General features: G+C 47.3%; 1 protein-coding gene across 1 annotated transcript in view; it reads left to right on the forward strand.

Moving 5' to 3' along the window:
* The window catches only part of PLCL2 (phospholipase C like 2), a 196817-nt gene that overhangs the window by 116633 nt on the left and 57690 nt on the right, over positions 1 to 22494 (forward strand). The window contains exons 2-3 of the mRNA XM_008266046.4: positions 1607 to 4093; positions 6518 to 6721. Coding sequence (XP_008264268.3) covers positions 1607 to 4093; positions 6518 to 6721 — 2691 coding nt within the window. The remainder of the gene's footprint in view (positions 1 to 1606; positions 4094 to 6517; positions 6722 to 22494) is intronic.

Below are 22494 nucleotides of genomic sequence, written 5' to 3' on the forward strand. Positions count from 1 at the left end.
ATTTTTTACTAAAATGACTTACTGAAAATCTATCATCTATGTCATACACCCCCTGAAAAGCAATCTCATGTTTTAGGTTAAAATTGTGAAAGATGTTTTGAAGTCATTTGAGTAATGAAGGACTCTATATACAGAGGGCTTAAATACACTGATAGCTGTGAATATCAATCCCTAAACATGTGGGACGATGTTACATTAGGCAGGGAGGCTGAAGATGACATTATTGAAGATGCAAACTTCTTGAGAAAAAGGTGCTTCCTGAAGTTTTTCCTTTGGGAAGCATTAGTGCTATATTAATACTAGGAGTATATGAATGACAGCTGTCCTAAGCATTAGCCTGGTACACAGTAACAGGCTTTAACCAGTTCAGCTCTGGAAGTTTAGAAGCATTTCCAGTTGGAATCCAGGGCTCCTTCTTGGACTTAACACAATGTAACAGTGATACCTATCTGTCCAGGTATTAGACAGTGGCTAATCTCAGTCTCTAAAGAGCCAGGTATCTCTGTTGGAATTCCAGTGTCTACTCATTAAGCACACACTTTAATGATTCATGCTTAGTTGTTGCTGGTCATTTGATACTTACAGTTCCCATAGTTCAGACATGGTGGCAAGGCCAAGTGGCCAGGAGACAGTTGTCACACTTTGGTGTACCTACCCATCAGGTGGAGGTGCTGCCAGAAAAGCAAATTTCTGCCACCACCCCCAGAGATCTGATTTCATGGGACTAAGAATCAGCACTATAAACAGAAAGCCTAGGTGATTCTGAGGTCAGAGGTGTGACGAGCCTTCAGCAATGTTCATGTAGGAAAGGAACATTCAACAAGACCTTCCTCATGTGGGCCTGTGGTCTGTACTGTTGGACAGGCCCTATACTCAGAAGGGCCAGACATTAGGGCTTAGAGATTAATGGTCTTCTAGCCCCTTCTGGAAATTCATTATAATGTTGGAGAAAGGAGTCTTGCATTTTCATTTTTCCCTGGGCCCTGAAAATTATGTGGTCTGTTTTATATACATGATTTTATTGTATGGTAATGAAACTGTGTTTCTTAGCAAACATGAATTGCAATTATTCAATAACAAGTTCTTACCTGTTGGTATTAGGCTGTAAACTCCAAGACCACTTGTGCTTTAGACATGAATGAATATCATTAATCACAGGACTCAGAATAGGAAATCCTGGGGCCAGCATTGTGGGATAGCAGGTAAAGCTGCTGCCTGCAACACTGGTATCCCATATGGGCACAAGTTTGAGTCCCAGCTGCTCCACTTTCATTCCAGCTTCCTGGTAATGACCTGGGAAAGGCAGTGAAAGATGGCCCAAGTGTTTGGGCTCCTGTCACCCATGTGGGAGACCCAGATGAAGCTTGTGGCTCCTGGCTTTGGCCTGGCTCAGCCCTGACTGTTGCGGCCATCTGGGGAATGAAGCAATGGATGGAAAATCTCTCTCTCTCTCTTTCAAATAAGATAAATCTTTAAAAAAAAAAAAAAAGAATAGGAAATCCTATTAGCATAATTTTATCCAAGGAAGTTAAGTTTTTACTTCTACTACTGAACATAGAAGCCTGTGGTCATGCTATTTTAATACATTATTTTTTTTTTCTCCCAGGATGGCACAAAACAGAAAAGGGAACGGAAGAAGACAGTGTCGTTCAGCAGCATGCCGACAGAGAAGAAGATCAGCAGTGCCAGCGACTGCATCAACTCAATGGTTGAGGGCTCGGAACTCAAAAAGGTCCGCTCCAACTCTAGAATATACCATAGGTATTTTTTACTGGATGCTGACATGCAGAGCCTGAGGTGGGAGCCATCGAAGAAAGATTCCGAGAAAGCCAAGATCGACATTAAATCCATCAAGGAAGTGAGAACAGGAAAAAACACTGACATCTTCCGCAGCAATGGCATTTCCGACCAGATATCTGAAGACTGTGCATTTTCAGTCATTTATGGAGAGAATTATGAGTCACTTGACTTGGTTGCCAACTCTGCAGATGTTGCAAACATCTGGGTAACAGGACTGCGGTACCTAATCTCCTATGGAAAACATACCCTTGATATGTTAGAGAGTAGCCAAGACAACATGAGGACTTCTTGGATTTCACAAATGTTTAGTGAAATTGATGTAGATAACCTTGGACACATAACTCTGTGTAGTGCTGTGCAATGCATCAGAAACCTTAACCCTGGTTTAAAAACAAGCAAAATTGAGCTGAAGTTCAAAGAGTTGCACAAATCAAAGGATAAAGCTGGTACTGATGTCACAAAGGAAGAATTTATTGAGGTTTTCCATGAGCTTTGTACTAGACCTGAAATTTATTTCCTTTTAGTTCAGTTTTCAAGCAATAAAGAATTCCTTGATACCAAGGACCTTATGATGTTTCTCGAGGCGGAACAGGGTGTGGCACATATAAATGAGGAAATAAGCCTTGAAATTATTCACAAATACGAGCCATCTAAAGAGGGTCAGGAAAAGGGCTGGCTCTCCATTGACGGGTTCACGAATTACCTTATGTCACCTGACTGTTACATATTTGATCCAGAGCATAAGAAGGTGTGCCAGGACATGAAGCAGCCCCTGTCCCATTACTTTATAAACTCATCCCACAATACGTATTTAATAGAGGATCAGTTCCGAGGCCCCTCCGACATCACGGGCTACATTCGAGCTCTGAAGATGGGCTGCCGGAGTGTTGAGCTGGACGTGTGGGACGGGCCAGACAACGAGCCGGTCATCTACACGGGCCACACCATGACGTCTCAGATAGTGTTCCGCAGCGTCATCGACATCATTAACAAGTACGCCTTCTTCGCGTCCGAGTACCCTCTCATCTTGTGCTTGGAGAACCACTGCTCCATTAAGCAACAGAAGGTAATGGTTCAACACATGAAGAAGATCATAGGAGACAAGCTCTACACAACGTCACCCAACGTCGAGGAATCTTACCTGCCGTCCCCGGACGTCCTGAAAGGGAGAATACTGATCAAAGCCAAGAAGCTGTCCTCGAACTGCTCTGGAGTAGACGGGGACGTGACCGACGAGGACGAAGGAGCAGAGATGTCGCAGCGGATGGGGAAGGAGAACATGGAGCAACCCAACAACGTGCCCGTGAAGCGATTCCAGCTCTGCAAAGAGCTGTCTGAACTGGTCAGCATCTGCAAGTCTGTCCAGTTCAAGGAGTTCCAGGTGTCATTCCAGGTTCAGAAGTACTGGGAAGTCTGCTCGTTTAATGAAGTGCTGGCCAGCAAATATGCCAATGAAAACCCCGGGGACTTTGTCAATTACAACAAGCGTTTCCTTGCCAGGGTCTTCCCCAGTCCCATGCGAATTGACTCCAGTAACATGAACCCTCAAGATTTCTGGAAATGTGGTTGTCAGATCGTGGCCATGAACTTCCAGACGCCAGGCCTGATGATGGACCTGAACATCGGCTGGTTTAGGCAGAACGGCAACTGTGGCTACGTCCTCCGGCCCGCCATCATGAGGGAGGAGGTGTCCTTCTTCAGTGCCAACACAAAAGACTCCGTCCCGGGGGTGTCGCCTCAGCTCCTGCACATTAAAATCATCAGCGGGCAGAACTTCCCCAAACCCAAAGGGTCTGGTGCCAAAGGGGACGTGGTGGACCCTTACGTCTACGTCGAGATCCACGGCATCCCTGCTGACTGTGCAGAGCAGAGGACAAAAACTGTGCACCAGAATGGAGACGCTCCCATCTTTGATGAGAGCTTTGAATTTCAGATCAACCTGCCTGAGCTGGCCATGGTGCGCTTTGTCGTGCTGGACGATGACTACATTGGGGACGAGTTCATCGGCCAGTACACCATTCCCTTCGAGTGCCTGCAGACGGGCTACCGCCACGTCCCCCTGCAGTCCTTGACGGGGGAGGTCCTGGCTCACGCCTCCCTCTTTGTCCACGTGGCGATCACGAACCGAAGAGGAGGAGGGAAGCCTCACAAGCGGGGCCTCTCTGTGAGAAAGGGGAAGAAGTCCAGGGAGTATGCGTCCTTGAGAACGCTGTGGATTAAAACTGTAGACGAGGTGTTCAAGAATGCCCAGCCCCCGATCCGGGAAGCCACGGACCTGAGAGAGAGCATGCAGGTGCGCGCCCGCGTCTCAGTGTTTACCCAGCACTTCTCCCACTGGGTGCCCTCCATGGTTTACGTATATACAATTGTATTTCAATTTTCAGTGCTTTGTCGATTCCAATCGGTTACTAGAATGTGTACCACTATTCTCATTTTTCAAATTTAAATTTACATTCCCAAAACTGCAGTTGTTATTGAATACATTAATTACATGGTAAAACAAACCAGTCTTGTTGCTGACCTACCCTCACCCGTTAATCCCTGTTAATGTCTACCGAACAGTTCCTTATTTTTTTTCCAATAGCGTGCATGGGAATCCCTGGTATTTCTGAATGTTCCTTAGCTGGAACACAGATGGATGATCTGTCAAAAATAAAAGAGATGTAGCTCAAAGTAAAGGACTTGTTCCAGCCCCATCTGATGGCACCGGAGTACTGAGGAGGTAATAGGCCTTTAAATGAGCCATTGTGTTTGCCTATCGAACTCCTCTTGATTTTAGAGGGTAAATGATTGTATGTAAGTAAAACACTCATGGTGTCTGTATTTATTAGCCATCTAAAACAACAATTTGCTAAGTCAATATATATTGTGTCGAAGTAGTCAGTTAGGAATGAGGTCTCTAACCGAGGTTTGTCCGCATGTGAGTCAGTCCACGGGCATCGCGGAGCTGGACGAGAGCCTGCCTCACCAAGACAGCGGCCCCAGCCCAGCACAGTCTTGGGACGTGCTGCATGTGTGCGAGGTGCTCTGTGTGTGAGGGTTGTCTTTTAAATGTATTTTTTAAAATGACCCAGAATGACACCAGAAAATAAAATCTGACACAGGATATTCAACATAGTTTTTTGCCTACTGATTCTCTGGATACCGAATGAATACAAAAACTTCACAACAGGGAAATTTATTTTTCTTCTCTTGAGTTAAAAGCAGTACGGAAATGCAAAGGGCTTTCCGCTCCTCTGAGAGTGAGTGTGGGTTGGGGAACCCTCAGCACCAAGCCGGCCACGCTGTTGCCTGCCTGCTGGCTGCTGCAGTCACTGGATACAGAAGGCCTTGAGGCTTTTCCAGAGTGTGGGCGTCATCTTTTGCAGAGCCACATGAGTGTGCCAGCCCGACAGAGTGGTCCGCGGGATGTTTAGAGAGCGCCTGTGGGACACGAGCAGTCCAGGCCTCAAGGGTGCAGCCGTGGACAGACAGATGGACTGCCTGCCCTTGAGGGTCTCGTACTCTGGAGGAGGGTGGCAGTGGAAAAGGGAGACAGACAGTGAGCAGGCAGAGAAAGAAATAGGACAGCTGTGGACACCAGTAGGGGAGGTGAAGACAGTAAGACCGGGAGGGGTGGCAGAGTCACCCAGAGACCCCCCTTGAGATGTCACAATAAGGATTGCCTGTGCCACCGACATCTAGGAGCTCTTGAGCGAAATGATATAGGTTGATGGTCATGTTTGAAGACATGCTAATAAAAGCAAAATGCTTACATTTGAAATTAAAGTGTTGCTCATCCCCAAGAACCCGGGGAATTTGAGAGCAGAAGGCACAGGTTCTACGAAGCCTAGATCCTTCCCACTGGCCACCAGCCCGGCACAGACCAGGACCCCAAGTGCGCTTGGAGTCTCACTGTGAGTAGAGTCGACGTGCTGTTACAGCATGGTGATTGAAAGCACAGGCCTCAACATCACTAGGTTGCTGGTGAAATCTTGACTTCTTCACTTGCTGGCTGTGCAGCTGTACAGCCAACAGAGTTTATGGCTCAGGCTGCCGCTTCCTCCACCCTGCGGCTTGCTGTGAGGGTCGAGTGAGGGAACAGGTAATCAACATGCCTGAAACAGCTCAGCACTTGGCAAGTGCTCCGAGAATTTGACAGTGTTGAGGGGTTTCCTTTTGTGGACACTTTACTGGCAGACTCTGGTCATTGGAAAGCCAGAGAAGCACTGGGACAGGTGGAGATGCTAAGCGGGGAGGCCGGGGGCCAAGACACCTGCTTGTCAGCTGCTGCTCCAGGAACCAGCAGCAGCCTCCAACAGGTGAGAGGGATTCAAGGTCCTGCCTCACAAACAGCCCTTTCCTTTTTAGGATGAGTGGTTTATTTGATCCTTATTTTAAACCCGATTTGATTTTTCTAACGCAGAAGCCCGTTGTTGTTGTTTGCTCATATTTGCCAATCAGCCTTGGCTCTACTGTGAACTTTTATCTGAAAAGAGGCCTTGCCCTTTGGAAGAATTTGACTTATTTGCATTTCAGTACTTTTGATAAGTTTTTATTACAGATGTCTATAACTATGTTTACTTTGGAAAACAGCTACTTTTCCCAGACTCGTTAGCCAAGTCTTCATAGCATCGCTAATAGCTGTTGTACCAGGTAGTTCAAGTGTAATCAGTGTTGTGTCCATGAGAAATTAAAAGCCCTGGTTAAAAATGCCACCTTCCCTTCCGTTTAACAGAGCGCGGTGGTGTCGTTCAAGGAGCTGTGTGGCCTGTCCTCTGTGGCCAACCTCATGCAGTGCATGCTGGCAGTGTCGACCCGCTTCCTGGGGCCCGACAACAGCCCGCTGGTGGTCCTGAACCTCAGCGAGCCCTATCCTACCATGGAGCTGCAGGGAATCGTCCCCGAGGTCTTGAAGAAGATCGTAACAACCTACGACGTGGTGAGTCGCTCCCTGTGCCTTTGTGCAGCCTGTGTGGTGCGAGAGCTCTCTGACGGCAGTGCACCAGCCACACTTTCGAGCTCCTGCTGAAATGCGCTTCACTGACCTGTGTTGGAAAAACGGCTCCCCTGACCTGACTGGATCTGAAAGAGTTTAGTGTTTCGTGGTTGTTTTAGAGAGCAGGATTCAGACACCGAGGTTGATTAAACGTTAGTTAGCGTCTCAGACACCACACCTGAACTGATTTCCTAAAGCGTGCACTGTTCTCCACACGCTGTAGGAAGGACTTGTTCTCCCGCAACCAGTCACTGATCCGTTCACTTTTGTTTTTGCTTTCATTTTTCAACTGGTAAAAGCAAGAAATTTAATTTAAATAAATAAATCACAGACTGGCTTGACCAATGGCGTGCTATTTCCAAAAACGAAAGCTCTGAAGGTCAGAATGGGAAGATGTTTCTTTAGTCTATGGATAAATAAGTATGGCAGTATGAGTCAGAAGAAAACAATGTTTAATTTTTTTACCAATTCATTAGCTTAGCCGTGTGACAGTTGAGCTATTTCTTAGGTTCCTATGAAGCAGCCACACATTTGTAGCAGGTGTTTTTCATTCTCTGCTGTTTCCAGCTTAAAGTTCACGGTACTGTAAGAGATAGGAGAGACCGGACATTGGACGCTGCGTCAAGCTGCTGAGTGTAGCGCTCCCCCTGCTGCAGGAGGGAGGGAGTCAGGCTCAGGTGCGTCTATGAGACCTGGGAGATGCACTGTGGGGTCCTGAAGCGGCCTCAGGGGCAGACGTGACCAGCTCCCGTCCTTGGGGAGCCGTCTCTGCACCACCTGCTAATGTGCATCCCGAGAATGTACATCACCGTTAGCAGGTGGTGCAGAGGGGAGGGGCTGGGGAGCAGAGTCAGCACTAGCAGCTGTAAGCTCAGGTTCCTCTGCGAGGGAAATGGAAAGAAAGGAAGAGGGGGCAAAAGCAGAAACGTTTGGAAAGGTTTTCCGTGTTGTGACCCGGATGCAGTATGTGATAGTTACGGCCGCTTTTTAAGTTTGAGCCACAGATAAAATCAGACTTCCTTCGTTGCCTAGGATCTAACAGGATTTACCCCTTTAGATGTTTCCCTGATTTCCTAGGCAGGCCTGCAGGGACATTTCTTTGTGGTAAGCTCTTTGGCAGGACTTACTGAGACTGGGGCAGTAGGCCCCCATGTAGGGGCCAACACAGTAGACGGGAGCTGGGGGCTGAGTGCTGATCGGGACAGGAGTGGCATCGTGGCCAGATTCTCAGGGTGTGAAAGCTCTGGTGGACGCCTGCCGGCAGCCTTTACAGCACCCACACACAGTGTCTGGTGCAGGAATTCTCAGTGCTGCTTTCCTCCCCGCCCCTTCCGCTTCCTGTCCAGCCAGTGACAACTTAGTCCGTAACCTTTATCTGTGTCTGTTAGAGCTGTGTGTGGTACAGTGATAAGACAGAATGTATTAGCTTGTTTAAAAGTTTTAAGTAGTGAAATTACTCTTATATGAAGTGTAATGAAAAAACTGCATTATAGCTTAAGGTTTATTGATTTGTTCTGTTTTTTTTTTTTTTTATTTTATCTGGTAACTGTTATAAAATATTTAAAATTAAATTCATATGATTACTGCAGCAATGTTATAACTTTTATGATGTTTCATGTTCCATTTTTTTTTACTGACTTCATAGTCCGTTACTTGTGGCAATTAATTTGTTAAACCTAGCGAGAAACCTGGCTTGAATAGTGCTGGGAAATGCACTGAAGGTCTTGGGCAGTCTGTAGCTTTAAATCCGGCTCTTTATTTTGTAACATTATGTTGAGCTTGACCCAGAATCAACTGACTTCCCATTTATAATTTCAGGATTTTTTTAATTTATAATTTTTTAATTTATAAATGAGAGTTAAGGTAGGTTGAGGAACTGCTGGATCACACTGCTGGGAGTACGTCTTCTTGGGAGGGCAGTACTGTGGTACCTCCTGAGAATTTACAGATATGTATTTGTCAATATTGTGATTACTTTTTTATTTCTAGACGTTTATTAATAAAATAGCATGTCAGAAATGTGCCCGTTTCTTTGTGAAAAGATTCAGATCATGAAATGTGACCCACGCATAAGCCAATGTGGAGGCCAGCAAAGCAGATTCATGTGTAGCGTGGGCACATATTCGAGTTTTCGTGGGACAGGCCCTGTTCCTGTACCCATTGTCCTAACGTGGTTACTAATAGTTCTCCCTTCAGTTCTTATAAGCATCCCTGTTCAGATAAGTTGTTTTAACTCCCTCTAGGCCCTGGACCCTAGACCATCCTAATGGCTCTTAGGATTACCGCCAACAAACAGATCTTCAGAGCTGCCCAAATTGCGGTTTTACTCTATCTATGGGGTCCCTGTTGGCCTTACCTGTGGTTGAGTGAGAGCCTGGGACCGACTCAGGAAGGCAGGTGTAAGACTCCTCGTTGGACAAGGCAGGTTAAGTAGGGACTGGGCTGGGATGGAAGAGGGGAATGGCCGAGTACTGAGAGCAGTGCAGGAGCCCGGACACAGCCTTGTGGGATGGAGGGCACCCACTGCACCTGTAGGCTCGGGCAGGCAGGTGGCCTTTTCCCTCCTGGTGGTGAACCAGGACCCTAGGGCTGTGCCAGAACCCAGAGCCAGCACGCGACCGCCGTAGGTGAGGAGACTGCGGTTCGGTCAGAAGGGGCCTCATGCTGTCAGGCTCACTGGGCAGCCTGGTCTTTAAATGAGGCGTCCTTGTCCCTGTGAGCCTCGTGTCCCACGTCCCGAAGCGCTTCATCCCATTTCTCCGGCACTCAGCCTGTGAGGGCTCAGCTTGTCCCCCTGGGTCATCGAGACTCTCCTCGTGGATTTGCCCTGGTTGAGTCTGTTAAGGGAAGTGACCCTTGGGTCCCTCTCTTTATATCAACAGAAGGGAGCTGGCTTCCACGGTTCAGTCACGTTGGCCTCTTACCCAGCACCCCGTATTGACCACACTGCCACGTTCAATGTATGTCATGCCTCGTGGTAGTTCATTAAACAATCAGCTTGCTTTTTAGTTATGATGTCATGTTAAATTCTTCTTTAGTGGAAATATATGTGATATTTAATTGATTTTTTCAACAAAACCAAAAATGATTGGTGTATTTCCACAAATATACCAGTAATAAATTATTGCATTCATCTATAAGCTCTTACCATGTGCAAGATATTTAAAGGAATTATATAAGAGCAGAATCCCATATTCCTTGTGGAATGTAACAGGAACACAGAGAGTAATTCCAACAGATATTTATTGAGTACCTACTGTATACCAGTGACTGTTCTCAGCAATATGACTTCCTTTGAGGAGCTTATTATAGTTTAATTGAAGAGATGCAGTATGTCCATGAGCAGTTAGTTAAGATGATGGCAGGTATGAAGGTAAGTAGGTAGGTATTTAAAATACAAATAGAACACTTATTTGGGTGTTTAATGGAGAGAACGTTCAGTTTCAGGTTTCAGGATTAGGAAAGCTTCCAGGAAACACCAGCCTTGCAGCTAGACCTTTGAGGGGGGTCAGATTTTGACTGGTGAAGGTAAAAGGGAGGCTGTTGCAAGCTAAGCTCCCAGGGTGAAAGCCACTCAGCCGTGGGAAGCCTGCATTCTGGGAAATCCAGGTGCGAGGGCCACTGCTGCACGTCCCGGGAGTCCTTGCGTGTTGTGAGCAGAGAGGGCTCTGCCCAGAGCCAGGCTTGGTGGAATCATAGCTGGAGTGGGGAGAGCCCAGAAACCCCCTGCCTGAGGCCTTTATTTTGCAGGTGAGAAAAATGGAGACGTCGTAGTGAATCAAATTAATGACAGAACGATAGAGCCTTCATAGTCCCTCTGTCCAGTATTTCTTCTGCAGTCCAGATCAGGGAGTATTTAGCTGAGTGATCAATATACCAGCGAAACCTGGGTGTCTTCAGTAATAATGATGTACGGTTGCTCTTGGAGGGCTCCTGCAGTCATCTGTCTCTTATTTGTGATTCTTACTCCCCTTGGGGGTGGGAAATAATTCATTTTACATCCCCTGATGTATGTAAAAGGCAGATCTAATGAAGTTAAAATAAGGAAGGCTCTAATCAATAGTTAGATCATATTTCCCTCAAAGAAATTTGATCGTAAGTATCTGAACATACTTTTTGTATTATTAATTAAGAAAAATTTCAACATTTTACTTAAAATTGATATAAATGAACTTGAATATGCCCGCTATTTACAATCAAGTAGCAAGTTTGCTTTCTCCTCTAAGTAAGACTGGTAAAGATAAGGATTGTGTGGCCTGCATTTTGAGGTCACGGTGAATCCCAGCTGCCCTCAAACACACAGTATTCATTGAAAAAAAAAAAAAGATTGATTGATTTGAAAGTCAGAGTTACAGAGAAGGAGAGGCAGAGGCAGAGAGAGAGAGAGAGATCTTCCATCTGCTGATTCACTCCCCAAATGGCCACAACAGCCAGCACTGGGCCAGCCAGGAGCCAGGAGCTTCGTCTGGGTCTCCCATGTGAGTGCAGGGGCCCACGGTCTCTGGCCATCTTCCACTGCTTTCCCAGGCAAATTAGCAGGGAGCTGGATAGGAAGTGGAGCAGCCAGGACTCAAACTGGTGCCCATATGGAATGCCGGTGCCATAGGCGGCCGTTTTACCCGCAACAGCACAGCGCCAGCCCCCAGAGTATTCTTAAGAACGGATCTGTGCTGTGCTTCAGTGTGTCCTCCCCATCCATATAAATGATTTAATTCATCATCTCCTTAAGCTGAAGTGATTTTTTTACCATCTTTTTAATATTGATGAGAGTGATAATTCAGCTCTCTAGCTATCTTTGTTTATTAGATTCAGGTTTGCCATCTGGTTCAGACTAGAATTTTAAAAATTTTATGAGATCTGTACTAACTAAAGACCAAAGGAGGCAGCATGCCTCTTCTACGAAGAGAAAACATTAGGAATTTAAATATTTTGTGAGGTATTACATAAAAAGAAAAGTTTTTTTTAAAGTTTCCTCATTGATTTTGCTACAGCTTTTTTTGAAATGTGAAATATGCCTCAATCGCTTTAATTAAAGTCATAGGGAATGAAAAGGAGAGGAAGAAGTAAAGAAAACGAGACCCCGCCCTCATCCAGGGAGTGGGCTTGCCATCCAGAGTCCCTGCATAGAGAGGATGCGTGCACCCATCTTTCCTTTGGAGCTCCTCTGTCTCTGCTTCCCGTTTGAAATTAATTTGTTTTGATCTTTTCCTTACAACTTCGCAAAAATCTTCATTCTAATTGCCTCCGGGTTTAAGCAAGGACACATACTCTGAGGCATGCATCCGCATAGGAGACAGTGGAGTTCTTTTTAAAGAGAAGGCCACGATGCTTTGTCTAGGGAGACATCATTTGCTGGCTGTGACTGGTTTTATGTAAGTTGCCGAGCAGTCTCCTTTAACACATGACTGTTTATTAAATAAAACAAGTCTCTTTAAATAAAATATGTGAGGCGAAGGTTCTCCTCACTCCGAAAGGTCGTCAGCTGGCGTGCCGCAGCAGGGACGTTCTGCTGGGCTGTCGGTGAGGTTTCCTGTGCTTCCTCTTGCCACTGCTTTATGCAGTGAAAAGATAAATCACACTTTGTAATTAATGGAGTCGGCTGGTCTGGGCCAGGCCAGAGAGGTTCTGGAAAGAGGTTACTATTGATCCCTGTCTCCTCTGTGGCTCTTTTTATCACTCTTCTGCCTGAGAACTTGACATTAAAAGCTTCTTTTAATTGAAGTTGTCAACTTTACCGACGTTTATACCTGTAGACAAAAGGCCAAATAGAATTAACGTGCTTTGCTGGAAGAGTGAATTGGCAAAGGGTGAAAGATGGAAAGAGGGAGGGACGGATTCAGAAAGGGGGGAAAAGGAGAGAGAGAGAGAGAGAGAGAGAGAGCAGGAAAAGGTGGCTTCATCCTGCAGAGGGAAGATCAGAAACCCAAAGACTGCAATTTGATTTGGTGACTGTGGTGCAGCTGATGATGTTTCCAGAAGCAGTATGTCTGGAATCAGAAAAGCCGCGTGGCTAACCGCTCCAGAATGGTTTGAGTTGCTGAGCCACTGGAAGGGAACGGAAATGCTGACTTGAGAGAGTGTGGTGGTGGCCTCCCACGTGTCACGGTCAGGTGCAGCAGCTGCCAGTCGGCAGGAGCAGCGAGGAGGTTTGCGGAAGGCAGAGCTTCGGGGCTTGCGTGTGGTGGTGATTGCCACGCGTCATTTTGGATCCAGTGTTCTAGCTTTACATGTCTCCGGAGAAACCACGCAGGAACACGTATTTAAAAGGCTTTTCATCCATACACTTTCTGGATACTAAGCCGGGAACAGTTGGGGAGAGAGTGTCATTTTAGAGGCTGACAGCCCCTTGACAGAGACATCATCACGTAGCAGTTTTTATCAAGCCAGTTCCAAACCCAGCTGCAAAGCCTCCATGGGTCAGATGTTGTCGATGGAGTCCTCAGGACAGTGTGGGGAGGCGGTGCTAAACAAGCCTGCATGCCAGCTGTCCGATGTGAAGCGGTGCAACCATATTGCTGAGTGAGAAGTGCGGACGGACCTGCTGTTGGTGCAACTCTGGCTCTTAGATGGAGCTCACCTGAGCCGGAGCCAGCTGGGCAGCTGGTGGTCTGGGGTCATGTTTGATGGGGTCTCCAGGGTCTGTCTGATCTGTCTAGCGCCTTTCTGATGCTGTTTCAAGGCACAGAGGCAGAGTGTTTATTTTTGAATCACTTTATTTTCCTAAATCTGATGGAAAATGTTTATAAAATATATCTGAAGCCAAAAACTCAAGAAAAGTTAGGGAACTTCTTTCTAAAGCTATGCTTAATTCAAAAAAAAACACCATTACATTTTTTATAAAACTATTATCATTGAACTTCTGTAGTCTATTTTTTTTCTTCCTTTGCAAAAGCAGAGGAATTACTTCCTATGTTCCCTATCACATTCCACAAGGAAAATTGGATTTTGCTCTTGTATAATTCCTTCAAAGCTTGTTTTTGATACATTCTCTTCTTGAGCAGAGAGGATTATTTTGTTTATGTTCCTGCAGTGGCTGAAGGCACCTCCTAACTTGCTTGCTAAGATCTCTCTCCACGCCTCTATAGGAAAGTAATTTTAAGAAAAAGGACTTTATACATCTTTAAAATTCTGTACGTATTCTGTAGGTAATATATGTCATCCTTTTTGGTCGGTCACCTGCACTGGCAGTTTTTCAAGACTAAGGAAACGTTTAGTCGCCTTATCCCGATTCGCTTACTGACCTTTGTGTCTCCACTGGATTTGGACTGAAGAGCCCTTGATTGAGCAGAGTGGGCAGTGTCTCTCCATTTCTGTGGCCATTCTTTCAGTTCAGCCCTTTGTCACCTTGCACCCAAGTGACAGAGTGAGATCAGGTGTCACACTCAACCCAGATGAAAAAGAACAGGTAGCTTTCTCCTCTCTCTTGGGAGGAGCTGGGATGTCCCTAAATTTTAATCCTGTCTGGTGAACTTGACCTAGTGCATTAGTTGGCATGCTCTGCTGTGGACTGTAACTGCCCGGGTCTTTGGTGGAATGCTGAGTGTCTCAGCTGGCCTCTCCTTCCCTGTGCCCCTCCACAAAGAGGCTGCCTGCAGAGCCCGTGGTTGCTGGAGTCTCCCTTCTGTGTGTCTGCTGCTGAGCGGGCATCAAGCTCATGGCCCTCCTCCCCTCTGGGAGCTGGCTCTTCACCTGAGGCTGGCCCGTGCGGAGTGGGGACACCAGGGCTGCAGGGATTGGGGTGGGCAGACTCCAGCTGTTCCCCCGCTGCTCCTGCCCTAGAGCTGCCAACCCCTTGGCGCCCCCCCTTTGTAGGTGGAGGGACATCTCCTCTATCTGAGGGTACAAACTCTGTGGTAATTCAGAAAAATGGTTTCTCCTTGACGAATCCCAACTTTCCCGCCTGTTGTTTTCGGTGGAACTCAAGTAAAAAATCTAATTTGACTTTTAAAACTGAGAAATGTCTTTCTGATTTTTAAGAGTGGTTCATCGCTCAAGCTCTGAAATGCCGCCTTTGCACAAGTAGAAAGCCCCAGCACAAAAGGATTTGTAAAATGTAGCAACAGATGTGAAAGGAAATAACATTTTTACCCTGTCACCAATGCCCCTGTGTGGTTGCTGAAGCCGCTAACCCTGCAGCCATCTCCCGCCGTGGCAGCTCGTCTGTTGGCAAAGACTTCCCTCCTCAGTACCACCTAGAGGAAGGCCTGGGTATCTCAGCGAGGGGCCGGCAATTAGAGTCCAAAGTGTAGTGTGGCAGCTTCAAGATCTCTGCCAGCCAAAGGATTATACGCTGATCACAGAGAGAAATGAGACAAGTTGTTCTCCAGGACCCTATTTTTAGGTGAATAGGATGTTTCTTAGAGCATATTGGAGAAGTAGTGTCCTTTTGGTCCATTGGAACTGATGAGGATCAGTAGCTAGCCAACTAATTGCCAAGAGAGGAAGAAAGGAGTGGTGGTAGAACGACTGTAAGGCATGCATCACCCCATGCATGCATTCTTTTAGCCATTAAAGCTGTCCAGCATCGAGATTTATGATGTGCTGTTGAGACGTGCATCAGACACTACTAGTAATATGCAAGCGGTCTTAAAAAGTTTATGGAGAAACTGTACTTGGGTTTCAAAATATTTTGCAGCAAAATAAACTTATGTTTGAGTCCCACTTCCCACAAACTTTCTAAAGTCCCCTTGTGCAGCCCTTTTTTTGAGAAGGTTTGCACAGCATCCTGTGTGATACCTTAGAAGTTTGCACTTTCGCGTCTGCAGCATGGTAGCTTCTCCACATCCAGTTCTGTGGACTGTGCTTGCCCTCTGTGTAGAGCAATGATTGGAGAAGCAAAGCACCTAACTGGCTTTCCATGCATGGGAATTTGTACGTTGTTGTGCAGTTTGTGAGTTACAAGAATGCAGACCAGCTGACCTAGAACATGCAGCTCCTAGCCCACCGATGCATGCAGCTCACTTCTCCCCTCGTGTTTGGCTCCTCCTCCACCCCGGCTCCCTGTTTTCTAGAACCCAGAGGAGAGCCGTCCCTCTCTGATCCACAGCCCATGCTATGAGCACAGGCAGCTGGGCTGTGCACTGGCTACTTTGAAAGAGATGTTGATGTGTTCCTCTTGGTCGCTGTGAGCTTGCAGAGACCCGTGATAGAATCCGGGAACCTCTGCGGTGTGGAGTCCACTTTCAAACACCACACGCTCTGGGCCACACCCCACTGGAGGCCCCGGGAAAGGAATCCTCACTGTTGAACTTCATTAGTTGTCCTAACGGAGGCGGCTCCTAACCATCAGGAGAGGGAAGCCTCTGGTTGTCGCTCACCCAACCTGGGAAGGGGGCTGGCGGCCGTGGCCACCTGAGCCTGAAGTCTCCTGAGCTGTGTGAGATTCAGGCTGTTGTCCAGCCACTGAGTTAGTCATAATCTGCCTCAGTGATGGTGTTAAGAGTACTACATTTGAAATGTGGCCTCCAGTTAACCAGTGAGAGTCACACATGTAAATTTCTTTTCAGAAGTGTTCTTTTTCAAAGATAAAAGGATGATTTGCTTAATATTGCATTGCGCCCTGTTGTTGTCCATATTCAGGTTAGAGCTTAGAAAGCAATGAGAGACCAGTGCGGTGGCTCACTAGGCTAATTCTCCGCCTGCGGCACCTGCACCCCAGGTTCTAGTCCCCCCACTTGGGGTGCTGGTTCTGTCCTGGTTGCTCCCAATGAAAATATAATTTTATTGTTTAGCATCTTGTTCTCAGTATTGTTCACTGAGACTGTAAATGCAAGATCCATCCATCAAGGATTAACCTAATCTGTTGCCAGCCGTTCTCACGTCATTTAGAGCAGCACTTGTTATTCCCGTTCCCAAATTTGGAAGTGTTCAAGTCCAGTGGAGTTGAGTTGGAAAGGTTGAAGTTACATGAGACACTTTTTAAAATTTATTTTTATTTATTTGTTTGGAAGTCAGAGTTACAGGGAGAGAAGGAGAGATGGAGGGAGAGAGAGATCTTCCATCCTCTGGCTCACTCCCCAGATGGCCACAATGGCCTGGGCTGGGTAGGCTGGCCAGGAGCCAGGAGCTTCTTCTGAGTCTCCCGCATGGTCCATCTTCTCCTGATTTTCCTAAGCCATTAGCAGGGAACTGGATCAGAAGTGGAGCATCTGGGACATGAATCAGCACCCATATGGGATGCCGGCATGCAGGCAGTGGCTTTACCCTCTATGCCACAATGCTGGCCCTACTTGAGACACTTCTGTAAAATTGTTAAAGGTGATACATCAGTTTGTGAATGCAGTGACAAGTTCCTCTGTATTGGGGCCAGGTACTTCTTGGATATGCAATCACAATTTTAGATGACAGCTCTTTAAAAAAAATGGAGTGATTTGAGTAGAATCTAGTTCATTAAAGTGAAGCAATTGAAAGAACCAGTTTATACAAGAAGTCATGTATTTAAGAAATTTACAGTTTGTATTTATTTATTTTCATTTTATTTGACAGGGAGTAAGTGAGAGGGGGAGAGAGATCCTCCACCTACTGGTTCACTCCCCAAAGTCTGCAAACACAAGGGCTGGGTCAAATAGAGTCAGGAGCCTAGAATTCCATCCTGATCTACCACATGGGTAACAGGGACTCACGTATTTGGGCCATCTCTGCTGCCCTCTAGGACATAAAAAAGCAGGAAGCTGAGTGGGATCCCAGAGTAACTGGACCTTAAACCAGGCATTCCTTATGGGATCCTGGCTTAAGTATCCCAAGCTCTGACTTAAGCCACTGTGCCACTTACCCCAGGATTATTTTTGAGTAAATGCAATCGTTGGCACCTACTTGTGCCATCGTCCTCATCTTTTCTTGGGCAGTAGAGTGTACTAATTGCTGACCTTTTTTCTTGTACCTCTGTCCGTAGTCATGACCTGAGTGTTTTTTCCACAGCCTTTGAAGACGTAGCGACTTTTCTCCATATCTATGTGTTCCTACAGACAGCGTGTGACAGGGTGTAAACTCTGAGGTCCGTGTTTTGTCAGTAAGTTCCATTTGACCTCTTGTCTGTAAGAGGAGCGAAGTGTCAGCATTGCCTGTGGATTCCTTATTTCTCGATTTCACCTCAGTGGGAGGACCGTCCATGGCCTGCCCTGGACTTCTCACAACCACGTCTGCATGGGGCTCCCCTCTGCACATCAGCTGCTCTGTCAGCAGAGACTGCAGGAACTGTCACTTGTTCTGTTTCAACAGCTCCTGTTTTCTATTCTTTTCGCTTAACATTCCCCCAGATCACTGTGAAGTCATTAATGCCACTCATCCCACTAAAACAATCACCTTTAGCAGCAAAAAGCTGATTTTACTACCAGATGAATTTATTAGGAATAAAAATAGCATTTAATAATGGTTTTAAAGTCTTTTGTAACATAATTAGGGCATTTTAAGTTTAAACCATAAGAAAATATCTCTCCCAGTAAACTCAGTGGGTGGATGACATGATGTGTTCAGACTTAAGTTTAATTCTGTGCTTAATTACTAATTAGCTTAAAAGTAACATGTTAAGTGGTCTAAAACATTCATTTCTCTACCACATTAGTAGTAGTCAAATTTTTAGGGGTTACTGTTACAGACTTTTAAATGGAGACTTTATATAGGGGAGCTCTCATCTTAAAGAAATCTTTAATTCTAGTGTTTTCTTTGAAATCAATGTTGATCATTCTAGTTTTCTTAGTAGTTATTACACTCGTACACTAGAGAGAAACCATATATTGTATATCATCGTTATATCATTGGATGGCATTAAACAATTTTGTCACTTATGGGATGCCATATAGCAAAATCTGTCTTGGGACTAGAAATGGCTCTTAGACTACTTAGGTAAATTTAATTGGTACGGAACTTGCTATTTTTAGTTAACTTCAGCAACTGAGCCCTGTCCTTGCTGTTGGATGGTAAAATTCTCCATAATCTAGATTTTCATTTACTGATATATCTAAACATGTTCGTCCTTTAAAAACACTAACTGTACTTGATTGTTAGGTTCTTTCCTAAAATATGTATGTAGTGTATCCAATTATAGTTTATTGATTTATTAGAGAGACAGAGAAACACAGGCAGAGCTTCCGTCTGCTGGCATCCCTCAACGCTCGCGATGGCCAAGACTGGACTGCACCAAAGCTGGGACCCAGAAACGCAATCCAGGCCTCTCCTGGCAGGTGGCAGGCACCCAGCTACTTGAGCCATCACCTGTGCCTCCTAGGACGCAGGTTAGCTGGCAGCTGGACTCAGGAGTCGAGCTGGCTGTTGAACCCGGGGACGCCTCTGTGGGATGCATTTGCCTTACCCGCGTTCAGACGTGGTTGATCAGATTAGCGCCCCGCACTGGAGCTGCGTTACCTTGCACACTTCCAGTGCAGCATCAGCAGGTGGTGCCTCATGGCACATGTTAGAGCAGGAGGTGAGAAACTCCCATTTTGCTGTGCACCTCCAAAGCTAAGAATGATTTTTGCATTTTCAAGATGAGTGAAAGACTACTTCATGACACATGAGAAATTGTATCAATTTCAGATACCATGGTCCACAAGAAGGCTTCGTCGGAGCAGGACTTCTGTACATTGGCTGTTTTCTCACTGCACTGTCAGAGCTGGGTTACTGCAGCAGCAACAAAGCCTGAGCTCAGGGTCCTTTACAAGTTTGCAAGGGAGAGAGGAGGAGCTGGGTGGGGGAGTGGGGGCGGTGAGCCCCAGGCTGTCCTGACACTGCTTTTCAAGTTCACCCTTTGCAGATTCCAACTTTATTCTCGAAGGTTGGCCTCCCTCCCACCCTTGCTTCCGTGCAGTGCATTTTGAATTTTGATCTGTGAGACCCGGCATCCTCACTGCTGCCCGAGCACCCCTCTCCGGGAGGAAGCAGTCAGCCCTCCTCCTCCGCAGCCCTGCCTGCTCTGCTTGGGGGCCTGAAGAAGTCAGAGGCAGAAACTAGAGGGTGGGATGAACGCTTGCTCCACTCTCCATAGTGCCTGTGAGATGAGCACGCTGTGTCAAGAGAAAATGGTGGCCGGCGCCGCGGCTCACTAGGCTAATCCTCCGCCTAGCGGCGCCGGCACACCGGGTTCTAGTCCCGGTTGGGGCACCGGATCCTGTCCCGGTTGCCCCTCTTCCAGGCCAGCTCTCTGCTGTGGCCAGGGAGTGCAGTGGAGGATGGCCCAAGTGCTTGGGTCCTGCACCCCATGGGAGACCAGGAAAAGCACCTGGCTCCTGGCTCCTGCCATGGGATCAGCGCAGTGCGCCGGCCGCAGCGCACCGGCCACGGCAGCCATTGGAGGGTGAACCAACGGCAAAAGGAAGACCTTTCTCTCTGTCTCTCTCTCTCTCACTGTCCACTCTGCCTGTCAAAAAAAAAGAGAGAGAAAATGGTGACAGGCAACCCGAATTTCAGTTTATAAACCAACAAAACCTGTAACAAATTCAACCTCATACAGAGTTAGTGCACCCGCGTCCCGTTTCAGTATGCCTGCTGTGAGTCCTGGCACCTCACCTTCTGATTCAGCTTCCTGCCAGTAATGACCTTGGAGGGCGCAGATGATGGCTCACACGCTGGAGTCCTGCCACACACATGGAGAACTCAGATGCGCTTCCTGGCTCCTGGCTTCTGCCTGGCCCAGCTTCGGCTGTTGTGGGCGTTTAGGGAGTGAACCAGCAGATGAAAGATTGAAAAATAGCATTTGCACTCTCTCTCTCTCTGTCTCTCTCTCTTTCTCAGCTTTGCAGATAAAAAAAATGAATAATTAAATATTTTTAAAAATAGAAATACTACCTTAAAAATAATAAATGCACACAAGCCTGTGGGGAGCAACCCGGACTGGACTGAGTTACTGGAATTAAGACTTATTCTATGCATCTGCTCTCCCACAATATGGCGCTGGGAGAGGAGGCAACAGCTTCTACCCAGCTGCCTCTCACCAACTTGACAAGCTGCAGGACCTGCTCCTGACTGGAGGAGAGCAGCGTACTCGGCGTGTGGGCAGCCGAGTTGGGATTGGCAGAGGAGGACTATAAAGGAGGAGAGAGACGGCATGCACCGGGGAACATCTAAGGGGAACGCCTGTGCAGCCCCCGAGAAAGCCGGCCGGCGGTGTGCCGCTCCCCTGCGGAAGTGGGGAATGTGGCCAGGGGGAACTGCCCTTCCACGGAGGTGGAAGGGATAGTAGCCAACCCGGGAAGAACCAGCAGCAAACCCGGGGAGGGCCGAGCAGACGAAAGAACAGCGCAGGGTCCTGTGTCGTTCCTCCACGAAGAGGGGGAGCGACACAAGCCCATCAAGGAGTTGAGTGTAAGTCTCGGCGCTCTTTTTCTCATTTCTTGCTGTGTGGAAGGCTTGGGCAGAGGTGTGGGGGGGTTGGGTGGGGCTCGTCAGCGCTGCTTTCCCTTCACCCTCCCCTAAGACAGAAAGGGGCCTTCTCTCAAATTGTAAAATCCGGGCTCTGCTAAGCATGCTGTATATAAAGCCGTCTCACGAAGGATGGGACCGTGAAGAGTGCTGCAGAGGGGACCAGGTCTGTGAACCCCTCCCCCACCAAGAAGCCCCCTGCAGATGCCACACCCTGCTACTGTGTGTGTTATTCCTCTTAGCACAGCTAGTCGTTTATATTCATCCGCTTGATTCCTTTTCTAAAGAACCTCTTCCCTCCCCCAAGCCTGAACCCCTAGATAGCAGGGCCCATGTGTGTCCTGCTCACCCCTGTCCCCAATGTGGTCAGCAAAGCCAGGCACAGGGCAGACGCTCCACATACTTCTGATGAATGAATGAAAGTGATTTGGTCTCTGGGCTCAGAGAGCAGATGCGCTCCCACCCTATGTCTCTGCCCCACGTCTATGCCTGCATTTCCCTGAACTTGATTTTGATTTCTGTGTATGCAGAAACCCTGGGGGTAGAGCTGATAGCACTGGACAGTCGCAGCCATGTCCTGTGCAGTGAGTGGAACCTTTGCCAGTCCGGGAAGAGCAGGCCACCTGAGTGCTTGCACAGCTCCACATGCTTGTGGGGTGTGTGAGGCCAGGGTCAGGAGAGGCCTGCCTAAGGAGCATCCCTGTTTCCATCATTTGCCTCCTGTTCAGCCCCGCAACTGACATTCCTTCTCCCCTGTAAAGACTGACATTCCCTGAGAAGAAAACACTGAAGGGGTGCAGAGTGCAGGGGAAGAGGAAGAGGTGCGGCTGTTCACTAGTACCTGGCCAGGGTAGGAGAGCCACACGACTCAGGGATGCCACCTTGAGGTGAGAACATTCCTGACGCAAGCGCAGTATCCGATGGTTTTTCCAAACAAGTTCATAGATCGACATGAGCGGATAGAGGCTTTGGGGTGCATGATTCTAGATATGGGCTGGGGGCAGAGAGGAGGGGAAGCCTGGGTGGGCGTGAGCTGCTGTGAGGCCAAGCAGAGACGTCCTTGAAAGCCACACACCCACCGTCCCCAACTGTGGGACCCTAACACCCACCGGCCCTGGGTGAGCAAATCGTACCATACCCTGTGGACGTCCCCACCTATTGTTGAGCAACACGGCACTACTGTTACAAAAACAAGTACCACACGCATCTTCTGAGAAAGGGGAGGTGTATTATAGGCCTAGGAGGAGATAGAAGAAAAACCAACAAAACCCAAACCCACCTCCCTGTTCAGAAAGGGCTTTGGGAATTCATGGAGTTAGGATGAATGGGGTGTAACAGGGCAAAACCAAGTGACAGAACATGAC

This window comes from Oryctolagus cuniculus, chromosome 4 (assembly GCF_964237555.1).
Source record: "Oryctolagus cuniculus chromosome 4, mOryCun1.1, whole genome shotgun sequence".
Lineage (NCBI taxonomy): Eukaryota > Metazoa > Chordata > Mammalia > Lagomorpha > Leporidae > Oryctolagus > Oryctolagus cuniculus.